General features: G+C 33.8%; 1 protein-coding gene across 3 annotated transcripts in view; it reads right to left on the reverse strand.

Moving 5' to 3' along the window:
* LOC118185580 (peptidylglycine alpha-hydroxylating monooxygenase-like) overlaps positions 1–4,698 on the reverse strand; it is a 70,445-nt gene extending 65,747 nt beyond the window's left edge. Inside the window, exon 1 of one of the 3 annotated variants that reach the window (XM_035355459.2) lies at positions 4,447–4,698. In XM_035355459.2, coding sequence (XP_035211350.1) covers positions 4,447–4,566 — 120 coding nt within the window. In that variant the 5' untranslated portion in view covers positions 4,567–4,698. The remainder of the gene's footprint in view (positions 1–4,446) is intronic. The other 2 variants (XM_035355462.2, XM_035355458.2) reach the window with 2 other exon arrangements.
* Between the last annotated feature and the right edge of the window lie 8,148 nt (positions 4,699–12,846).

Here is a 12,846-nt window from a genome sequence, read left to right on the forward strand (position 1 = left end):
AATATTGCACAGGCATTTACGGAAAAAATTTATCAAAAATATAACGCACAAGTAGAATGAAATATTTCTTCTAATTTTTTATTTGTTTCACATATTGATATTATCATAAACTTGCAATTTATGTTTCTCGTAATACTAGCGATCTGCGAAATGTCAGTATGGAAACCTGTTACATGCTGCACATTTAAAAAAATTTTTTAAAAAATCTGAAAGTTTTCAGATTTCAAATTACGTCCAAAGGGCCGATTTTTTAACGTTTTGTGTGTTACTTTTATTTATTAAATAACAAGCTCTTCGCACATAAACCATAAAATTCAGTTCAATAGCAATGTCGCAAGATAATTTTAAAATGAGCATATCTTTAGAAATTTCCGATACACAGTTCCGCGCGCTGGAGATAAAAAAGGTCCCCCCCCCGTAGAGTGTTGCCATTGTTCACTTTTAAATTGAGTTTGCTACTCAAAAATTCGTTAAAGTTTTAAAAAATATGAAATTGATAATGAAACAAATTCCAAATTTCATTTTTTTTACATGCCCATATTCGTAGAAGGATTATGTCATTCAAATAATACACGACTCTAACATTTGGTGGCAACACTTTGAAAAGTGATTCGCTGTTTATAGTGATTTAACGCAAAATCTCAAAACGAAAACTATAGTCCTTCAGAGACAAAGACCCATTGGACTAAAAAAGTCTGAAAACATTCAGATTGTATAAATACGCCCAAAGGTTTTTTTTAATACCAAAGGTTTTATACGCCAAAGGTTTTTTTTTAACGTTTTGTGTGTTACCTTTATATAAGCATAATTTTCTTTGCACTTAAACCATAAAAATCAATTCAACAGCAGTATCACAAAATATTAAAAAATAGCCTGTCTTTAGAATTTCCGATACATAGTCAGTCTAGCACACTGGAGGTAATTTTTTTTTTCGTACAATGATGCCATTGCTCGCTTTGAAATCATTGAGTTTGTTAATCGAAAATTCGTTCACGTTTTACAAAGTATGGAATATGTAATAAAACAAATTCCAAATCTGGGACTCCAGATTCCCATATTCGAGTGGAGAACTACGTTATTCAGAATTTGATATCTCTAGGTACCGTTGTTTTCTCACAATGCGAGAAACATACATACATTCATGCAGATTCTTCATTATTTAATTTTTTGGGTAGAGTAGACTTTTAGGTACCCCTTGTATTATGGCAAAGTTGTTGTTTGATTTATCGCCAAGTTGTTTCATTTATGGTAGCCTGAGTAGTTGGATGTTATGGAAACCCTATTGTGACGTAATCGGGTGCATGATTCTGGGAAATTTTGAATCATGGGATGTTTTGTAAGCGTTTTTGTGGTGTGTGTTAAAACCGTTTATATGGGTTTGAATGCGTTTGTAGGAAGGAATGTTCAGATAGTCATTATGTGAAACGTTCGATCAGAAAGAGTACCTGGTTTGAAAAAAGTCATTTGAGTATGACTGATATTTTGATTTTCATGTGGCTCTGGGTGTACGAAGCGAATTCGAAAATCATGGTAAGTGAATATTTGTTTTTGGTAGTGCTTAAATGTATAACATGTTTTTCCTTTTTTATGTTATTTTATTGTTTGGTTTAAACTGCATTGTATTGAGATTATGTATTTTTTGTTTGCCTATATTGTAGACTTTGGTGCTCCTTTGACTTTTTAAGTGAAAATATATCTATGCGTACATGGACAAATCCCCGAATTGCACAAAAATGGCATTGCGCACTCCTTTGACTTTAGCTATGTACACGTCGACCTATTTTCACTTAAAAAAAAACCTCGAATTGCACAAAAATGGCATTGCGCGCTCTTTTAACTTTATCCATGTACACGTCGACCTATTTTCACTTAAAAAAATCCCAGAATTGCACAAACTTGCATTCCGCACTCCCTTTACATTGTCCATGTACACATCGATACATTTTCACTTAAAAAGTCAAAGGAGCACCGAATTCTACAATATAGGCAAACAAAAGATACATAATCTCAATAAAATACATTTTAAACCAAACAATAAAATGACATAAAAAGAAAAAACATTATACATTTAAGCACTACCAGAAGCAAATATTCACTTACCATGATTTTCGAGTTCGCTTCGTACACCCACAGCCACGTAAAAATCAAAATATCAATCATACTCAAATGACTTTTTTCAAATCAGGTACACTTTCTGATTGAACGCTAGTGACCATCTGAACCTTTCTTCCTACAAGCCCATTGAAATCCATCTAAACGGTTTTTACGTTCGACTAGACGCATATCCTTCCTACATACAGGACACTTATAATGGCTACTAAGTAAACCTTCATTTACACACCAGTCAATTAAAGCTCTTTTCCTCTTTCGCTCCAAATCGTACAGAAACTTCAAATTAATCTTACTACATTCGGCCATTCTACCGTCTAAAGAATCAAACCAAAACACACCACAAAAACGCTTACAAAACATCCCATGATTCAAAATTTCCCAGAATCATGCACCCGATTACGTCATAATAGGGTTTCCATAACATTCAGCTACTCAGGCTACCATAAATGAAACGACAACTTGGTGATAAATCAAACAACAACTTCGCCATAATACAAGGGGTACCTTAAAGTCTACTCTACCCATCCTCTCTTCGTACGAATCCTTAGCTATCAATTATTTGCAGTTTTTGTATACATAGGGTTTGTTATCATTTTAAAAGCCCAAATTAAATTTCTTCATATAAGCTAAAATGCAGAGAGTATTTGGAAAAGACTGCATGATTACTTTTATCCTAAACAACTAGTCGCAATCCCCATAGTCTTACATTACGAAATAAATGCTAAAGGGATAATTTTAATAATGCGAAATCTCTAAGTAAAAATACACGATGAGTTTTAACATGATCATAAAAAGTACAGCAAATGCAGTGCTGAGTTAGCAGTAAGAAATAATTTTAATGAATCAATACTTTGTTAAACCTATTACTCCCGCCCCCAAATTCTAATGTTTATAGAAAGCATTCGGTTCGATAACAAAAGTAAGAAATTTAGGCCTTCTTGCAGGAGTCTTCAGAAAATCATGTAATTTTCGTTTCAAGCTAAGAGGACAACCATTTTCTCTCTCTCCATTTGCCATGAAACAATTTACCAACTATATAAAATAATTACTAGTATTGTAAAATTAGAAAAACGATCCATAAATTGACATAGCTGTTAAATAAAACTAAAACTGTTTCAATAAAACAAGTTTTCTACAGTCAAGTTTTTTTTTTTTTTTTTTTTTTTTTTTTTTTTTTTCCGGAAGAAGGAGAAGGTTTTTTTGCCTTCGGAAGTGAGAAATATTTACGTAAATTATAAACTTACTTTTTTTTAAGGTTTCATATTTTTACCATAATTTAGTATTTTACAACGAAGGGAGTGATGTATTCTTAATAAGAAATAAGTTAAATTAATAAAGAGTTTTTTAAAACCAACACTCCCCTCCAAATTCTAAAGCTCGTAGGAGGAATTCTGCTCTCCGATATTAAAATATTAAAAAAAAAATCTGAAAGTTTTCCGATTTTATATTACACCCAAAGGGACTTTTTTTCAACGTTTTGTGTGCTACCTTTATTAGTTAAATATCATATTCTTTGCACTTAAATCATAAAATTCAATTCAGCAGCAATATCGCAAAATAATTTTAAAATGATCATATCCGTTAGAATTTCCGATGCACAGTCTCGCGCGCTGGAGACAGGTTTTTTTCCACTACAGGTCTTGCCATTGTTCGCTTTGAAATCGTTGAATTTGTTAATCAAAAATTCGTTAAGTGTTACAAAATATGAAATCGATAATAAGATAAATTCCAAACTAGGGCTTCCAGATGCCCATATTCGGGTGGAAATGTACATTATTCAAAATTCGATAGCTCTAAGTACCGTTGCTTTATCACAATGCAAGAAACATACATATATTTATGCCGATTCTTCACTATTTCATTTTTTAAATATAATACAGGGCTGTAATATTTGGTGGCGACAGTTTTAAAAGTGAACCGACATTTATGGTGAACCAACGTAAAATGCCAAAACGAAATTAATAGCCCTTCTGGGCTAACGCCCTTTGGGCTAACAACTCCTAGGTATTTTTTGTTTTATCTCTTTATTATTAGAAGGAACTCTCCAGCGGTTATCAATAACTAATTTATTAAATGCTGAACTGCGTAAATCCATTCGTTCTTAGCAAAATTTCCGTGAAAATTTTAACTTTAATCTACGCAAAACGATTAATATTAATGAGTCATAACTTTGCCTTAACTTGTTTAAAAATTTTTCAGTTTTGTTTCAAATTTCATTTTTTATTATAAATGTTTAAAAAAAGGAAAAACAGTTACAAATTGTTTACTGAATATCAGTTTGTACTCTTGGGATGTTTGAAAGTTAAACAAACATTTAACGAAATTAAAACTTACGACTTTTGGTTGTACATCTGGCATCAGCAGAGGAGACTTTTGTATATCATCGTCAGCGTTCATATGCACTATGAAGATTAGTAATACAAGAAAAAACAATATTTTAATTAGCTGTTTCATACTGCCGACTCGCACTCTTCCTTGCACATTGCTACTGAGATACGATACAGCGCGTGTCAATATTTTGACCAAAGAACTATGTCAACGCGCATCTTTGCGGTGACGTCAGGACTGAAGTTATTCTTTGCTTTCACCCTAATAAACACTCTCAATCCTTGTTACAAAAGTAGAACTCATTTAAAATTATTAAACTACCAAAGTATAAACGTTATTATAAGAGTATTCCGATTTTCGTTTTAATACTTTTTTCGCTTGCCCAATGTTTCCAGGATAAAAGTAAATATTAATATACAGAAGTACTAAAATCTTTAATGTCTTTGCAAAAATTACATATTCTTATATATAAAATCATTATGCGTTACTTCAGTTTTGAAATACGATTATTATCAGTTTCAATGTTAAATGTGAAATAGATGAGATGTTAAATGAGAAAATTCAGCGTCCAAATACTATACAAGACGCTGCACAAACAGTAGAGGTTATTTACTTACCTTGGAATTGAACATGCCTTTTTATGGCATACTAGCTCAAGTACCCGTTGTTGACGAAGCTTAATGCAAACCGAGAAGCCTTAGGGGTGTGGGGAAAGTTTTTCGAAATTTCAGACAGGCGGTGATTTTCCTATAATTTTTTTTCAAGGTGAATTGCACAAAATTTTATCAAGCTCGAATAAAACTTTAGATTTTATTTAGACAGAAAACAAATGTTATGGATGCCAATTTTAAAAGGAAGAAATAGTTCACTCAGTTAACACAATTCAAATCAGACGATAATTTCCATTGTTTATTAATTCCTCATTTACAACACAAAACTTTTATACTGCCTTTCTCTTTAGGTACTCTTTTTGAGTATTACTTATGAATTTCAGCATCTCAATATTCTCAAAACTAAAATTATTCTCGCATCAATAAATATTCATCATGAATATTATACTCATTTTTTTAACATACAGCACGTTTTACTCAGCTCAAAATGCAAACTCTGATTATTATTTTTAGAATTCAAGAAGAAAAGAAATCAACAAAGGTTGTCAAAACGATTTCAGTAAACCTTTCAATGAAATATGGAATTCGGATACTCTAGCTCATGCTCCACGTTCTTTATTTATTTAGTTGCTAAGTAAATACATTTCTGAACATCCTCCCAGTTAAATTATCATTTGATCTGAAAAGGTTAACTTACATGATGCAGATAAATGCTAATAATCAAATATAAATCATACACTTCACGTAAGTAAAATAATTTAAATAAATATTTACGAAATATATAAAAATGGCGTATTATATTCAAGTCACAAATTCAGTCTTTTTGAATACTTTAGTTCCTCGTCAAATTCCGGCAACCATTAATACGGGACTAGCAGTTTCAGAGTTAGATATTTGTAGACTTATCTTCCTCCAAAATGAAACGTTTTTTGAGAGGATGTTAGGGTTAGAAACAGCTATTTCTAATGACTGCAGATGCTGGATCGGTCTATGTGTCTCTCCATGTATAGTTTGAAGTTTAACCAGTCTCGTTACTCCATCTTTGCCTGGCATAATCTAGATAACTTTCCCAAACGGCCAGTTCATTCTTTGAGTGCTGTCGTTTTCAGTTGAAACTACTATATCACCAACATTCATTTGAGATGATCGTTTAGTCTTTGATTTTTGAAAAGAGCTCATAGACATTCACTTCGAAATCTTTTTCTCAAGTTGTCTTGCAAAACTCAAGTTTTTTTATCTATATTTTGCCCTCTTGTTGAAGCTCTTCTGGCTTCCCTTATCACAATCTGGAATTTCATATATTTGGATTTCTTGGAAAAACATTGTAGTACAGGAACAAGTTCATCGTTCTTGGTGATATACGTCAGAGGACAGGAATTGATAACTGATTTGCAGTCACAAAGCACCGTTGCCATTATGTGAAGGAAGCATGACCTAATATTTCCCTCAATAAAATTTTACACATTCCTATAAATCTCTCCCAACGACTACCTCGCCATGAGGCAGGCAGCAGATGGGTTAAATTTCCATTCTGTTTGGTGAATAAATGTATCAGCTGTAGTGCGATTCCAGTCTAAAACTAAAATAAGCTTGAAGCTTCAACAAAGTTTGTACCATTATCGCAATAGGTATTTTTGCATCGCCCTCTTCGATCTATGAATGTACATAGAGCTAGCAAGAAAGGTTTTGCTGAGAGTGAAGTTACTAACTCCAGGTGTACGAGCTCAGATTCTTAAAAGAATACCTTTTACATATTACATATTTCGAAACAATAGATCGTATTTGTACGTATCCAAATGATCAGAAGGTTGTTGATGCTTGTTCCTTGATCTATTGCACCAAGATATTTTACTGTACATTTATTTACAATTTATTTACAAGTCGTATGCCACCTGGCATGTTTACAAGCGTTATGCCTCCTGGCATGTACATGATAGACATATTCTGCCACCTGGCATGTGAATTAATACATCATATTAGTTTTCTGCCACCTGACAGATACGATGCAATTACCTCAATTAGCGGTAATACGCCCGACATTTTGGCGTGTCCGCTTCCCTTACGTTCTGTAACGCAACTCACTTTTTGTGCGGTGCGCCCTCTGGGCACAAATCACCGCAATCACCGAGGAGGCCAAAACATCCTCCCCCCCCGATGAATTACATTCATCTTAATACAATCTTCAATATATGCAAACAAGTAAATGAAAAATATAGAAACTGAAAACATACAAAAACCTTCAAAAAGTATAAAATTACATGTTACACTTACCAATCTTCTAGCAAAACATCTTATATCTTACTATATTGAAACGTTAACTATGAAGGTTAAACTAGAAGAAACAAATAAAATTATTAGTACAATAAGAAATGAAAATAATAATAAAACATATTCAATATAAACCAAACGCTTAAGTTAATGTTCTTCAACTGGTAAAAGACACAGTTTGGTAATAGGACGTTTAATGTCCCCGTGCACAGTTTTTAGTCTAACCACTCGGACATTATTGTCTCTTCCAGGAAACACCTCTATTACTCGGCCGAGTTTCCAACGTAATGAAGGCATATTATCTTCTTTAATGAGAACCAAGTCATTTAGACGAATATTTCTGCTAGGCTGTCTCCATTTGCTACGCTGCTGTAGTTGGCACAGGTACTCTTTAGACCACCGTTTCCAAAACCCTTGGAACATCTGCTGTGTTAGTTGCCATCTTTGCAATGGAGACACTCGTACTTCGGTTAAATCTTGTTCCGGAACAGCTGTTAAAGAAGTCCCTATAATAAAGTGTCCAGGAGTCAAAGCTGTCAAATCATTGAGATCACTGGAGACCGGTGTTATTGGCCTCGAATTTAAGCATGCTTCAATTTGTGCAATTAGAGTTAGAAACTCTTCATAAGTCAAAATTTGAGTTCCAACACATTTCTTTAGATGCAGCTTCATAGATCTAACAGCTGCCTCCCATATACCACCATGATGTGGAGCATCTGGCGGGTTGAATATCCACCTTATGTTTTCATTTGCTAACCACCTTTGAAATTCTGAGGTTGACTGGACAGATGAAACTGCTTCTTTGAGGATTTTATTTGAACCTATAAAATTAGTTCCACAATCACTTCTTATTTCTTGAGGTTTTCCTCTCCTCGAAGCAAATCGTTTTAGAGCAGCTAGGAATGCTTCACTTGATAAGTCGCTAGCAATCTCTAAATGGATAGCCTTTGTAGCTAAACAAACGAAAATACAGACATAACATTTAATTGGTCTTATACCTCTTCCCCTTTTCATTTTCACAGAAAATGGGCCGGCATAATCAACGCCAACCTTTGAAAAGGTTCTACTTGGAATCACTCTACTTGCAGGTAGTTCTCCCATTAATTGAATAGATGTTACTGCTCGTACTCTGCAACATTTTATGCATTTCCAAATGCATTTTTTAATTTCATTCTTTGCACTTATTATCCAGTATTTCTGTCTTATTGCGGATAACATTAAATGCAACCCTCCGTGTAAATATTTTTCGTGATAATGCTGTATCATTAATTTTGTGAAGTGATTATTATTTGGCAATATAATGGGATGTTTACTTTCTCTGGTAATTTCTGCGTTTCTTAATCTACCTCCTACTCTTAAAATTTCGTTTTCATCTAGAAATGGATTAAGTGAAATGATTTTGCTTTTAGTTTTAATCGGTTGTTCTGTCTTTAAAGCCTTAATTTCTTCTGAAAATTCATTAAGTTGAACATTTCTTATAATAAATTCTGAAGCCTTCCGTAACTCATAGGCGGTAAGCACACCAGATTGCTTTTCACTAGCGGATTTACAGTTGTTCACGAAGCGCAGAACATAAGCCATTATTCCCAGTACTTTGGTTAAATTTCCGTACAGTTCAAGATTTAGTAACGGTTCTGTAGATTCCACAAGTGTTTTCAAAGTAACACATTTACGTTCTTCACTAACGTTTTGCAAGTCAGCTTCGGTATTCATTTCGTTTATGTGATGTCGAATATCTGCTTCTGAAAGCCAGGGTGGCCCAGAAAACCAATCACTATCATTAATTAGAGCTTCAGCATCCATCCCCCTCGTAAGTTTATCAGCAGGGTTTGTCTTCCCACTGCAAAAGTACCAACTGTTTAAAATTGTTTTCTCCTTGATTTCTACCACACGATTTCTAACAAATTGTTTCCACTCGTTGGCAGATCCCTTGATCCAGTGAATGCAAATTTGGGAATCACTCCAGTAAAATATATTTCCGTTATCCAACTGCGGAAATATCGATTGCAAATACGAACCTAATCTTGCAGAAATTAATGTTCCCAAAAGTTCAAGCCTAGGGAGTGTTACACTTTTTAATGGAGCCAAACGGGATTTCGACATTATGAAACTTGTTTTACATTTATTTTTCTTCTTAAATCTAAAATATGCTACGGCACCATAACACTTGGGACTGGCATCAGAAAATATGTGAACTTCTATAAACTTCCAACACATATCACTGAAGTACTGTCTGGGAATTTCGAAAAACTTTATTTTTTCAACTTCTTTTAACCATTCCTAAAATATGAATACTGTATCAAGGGGAACACTTTCGTCCCATTGAATACCCTTTTCCCACATAGTTTGCATTAAGAGTTTAATTCGAACAGTAAATGGATTCATAATTCCTAAGGGATCAAACAGCATACCACATGCTGTTAAAATGATGCGTTTAGTTACTTTGAGATTTTGTAACTTCTCAAACTGAGATACATCTATTTTCAAATTATCATTGACATTGTCCCAGATAAGACCTAAAACTTTCAACGGTACCAAAGAGTCTTCAGATGTTTCACGAGAGTCAATTCCATTAAGTTTCCATAGTTCATTCAGCTCAGGTGAGTTTGAAACCCATCTACGTAAATTCATACTGGCCTCGCTAAGAATGAAAATCATGTCCTTGCTTAAATGTAAGGCCTTTGCTACATTGACTGTCCCAGAAATTAAATCATCTACGTAAAGCTCTTTTAACATACTGCATGCCTCTTCGTAGGCATCTTCATACTTTTTTAAATGCAGTCTTACTGTAGCTGTTAATAAATAAGGTGAGCACTTGACCCCGAAAGGAACTCGATTGTGTTGGAGAACTTGTAAGTTGGGATTACTGTGATCGAGATTTGACCCTTCTTCATTTATCCACAAAAACTTTAAAAAATCCCTATCTTCTTTAGCTAAGCCTACCTCTAAAAATGCACGCTGAATGTCGGCACAAAACGCAATTGAATGTACCCTGAATTTAATGATAATCTTTAGCAAATCAGGATTTAAATTAGGTCCGCTTTCCAAACAATCATTAAGTGATAAATTTCCCTTACTTTTAGAAGAAGCGTCAAAAACTATTCGAACCTTTGTAGAATCCTTCTGCTCGCGCACTACCGCGTGATGAGGCATGTAATACCCCGTTTTCAAATTACTATTTAAATACGTATCTACCCGTTCCACTATACCATCTCTCAAGTGTTCATTAATTATCTCATTATATTTTAAATATAGCTCGCTATTTTTCTGAAACTTATTATTTAAAAATTGTAAACGCTATTTCGCGATTTCATAATTGTTATTTAAACCTTCAACACCCTCTTTCCACAATAATCGAGTTTCATACCTTTTATTCTTGTAAGTTGTATTTCGTTCAAATGACTCTAAAATTTCTTTATCTGATAGAGATATTTCTTTATCCGAACTTATCCCAATTGCTTCTAATTCCCATAATTTTTTAACTCTTTCATAATCTAAGTCCTCATTTACAACAGTTATATGATTAACTCTTGCGTCCTTACACTTTGATCCTTCGTCCTTGCCTTGAATCACAAAACCGAAAGTGCTTTCTGTTGCGACTAATTTTTTACAAATCTTCACGTTTCGTTCTCCTAAAATTTCCCAAATATAATCCGAACCTATTAATACTTGAATTTCGTCACTCGTACCAGCATCTGCTAATTCTATTCCCTTCTCAAACGCCATCTTTCGTATCCACCGAGAAGGAACTTTTACTTGCCCTAGTGTTATAGAATCAATGACTATTGCGTTAATTTTTATCTTTTTACTGGGATGGCTTACATTTTGCATTACGATTTCTACGATATCATACAAGCGCTCTTTTGCATCTTTGCATCCAAATGTGAAAATAATAAGCGCTTCTTTATTAATAATTTTCAACCCCAGTGAATCAACCACTTCTCGTAAGATGAATGACTTTGTTGACCCTGAATCTAGCATACAACGTAATACCTTTTCGTTGCCCCCTTTACACCTAACTGTTGCCGAAAACGTCTGTAAAAGAACGGAAGTCGGTAGTTTAATTTTGTTATTATTTTCATTACATAAGAGCGAAAGAGAAGCTTCAGGGATTGGCGTTTGTTTTGTCTGATTGGAAGTATCCGTCTCTAAACCTTTCGATGCGGCGTCACATATTAACGAATTATGTAAACCTTGGACATTGCACAGTCTGCATTTTTCATCTTTATGAGCACAGAATATGCCCTTTCGAAAAGCAAATAAAACATAAACCTCGATTCATTAATGCCTTTCGGCGAGCCTTTAAATCAAGTGCGCAATCATGATTCATATGACAAGCAGATAAACAAAATATGCAGACATTTTGATTCTCTTTCTTAGGCGGGGTAGCGAACTTTCGATTTGGATTAAAATGTGATTTTTGAAAGAATTTAGAGGGAGTTTCGCTTTGACTAGTTAATACCGAAGCACCTTGCTTATTCGTACTGTAATCATTTCTTTTAGAATGCATGATAGATTTATTTTGATAACCTTGATGGGAACTTTTGTTTCGTATTGATGTTTCATTTACATCAAAATTCTTAGAACGCGCTAACATCATTGATGTTTCCCTACATTCCACTTCCGTTTTCAAGAACGTTAGTAGTTCATTAACATCGAAATTTTGTTTATCACTTCTTTTCCTAGTGAATTCTAGAGTTAAATTCTCGGGTATTAACTTTAACAAAATAGGGGATAATAAATGTCCATAAGAACCACTAGTAACATTTAAAGAATTTAAATTCCTTATTTGTATTTCTATATCGTCATAAAGCTTCCTCAAAGAAGCCGTACTTCCGGAATATTTTACAGGTTCTAAACTCAACAATTTATTCATATGCGCATTAATTAGCAGGTCATCTCTGCCGAAACGGTTTTTTAGTGTATCAACAGCCACCGTATAGTTTTCACTAGTAAATGTTAATCCACTAATAGCATTTAAAGCTAAACCTCCCAAAAGCGATTTTAAATAACAAAACTTGTCAACCGAACTGAGACTTTCGTTTTGGTGAATGGAATTACTAAACTGATTCCAGAATTCAAGCCAAGAACAAGGATCACCGTAATATTTTGTAATCGTTAATTTTGGCAATTTTAAAATATTAACTTCACAAGTTTTCAACTTCGGAGATATAGTTTCCTCACTAGAATTTCTAGATTCAACTTTACACGCGTTTTTTCTTAATTTTTCCTGAATTTTACATTTAAAACTTATAATTCTTTCCTGATATTCCTGCGCGGAAATTACTTCTGTTTCCAACTCCTGTTCCGTAATTATAAGTTTTTCAATCTCAGAATCGTATTGTTTCAACAACTGCGATTTTTCAAGTAACATTTCGAGTAATTCTTTTAATTTCTCATCCGCGGTTTCACCCTCTTCTAACAATGCAGAATCTATTTTACTCATCAACTTGGTAGTTAAGTTACGCGTCACCGTACGCAACTTCTTTGCCTTATTCATAGCCTCCATTTTACCATTAGATTCTAT

Source organism: Stegodyphus dumicola, chromosome 2 (genome assembly GCF_044657685.1).
Source record: "Stegodyphus dumicola isolate Sdum_Otavi_A_Nest chromosome 2, ASM4465768v1".
Taxonomy (NCBI): domain Eukaryota; kingdom Metazoa; phylum Arthropoda; class Arachnida; order Araneae; family Eresidae; genus Stegodyphus; species Stegodyphus dumicola.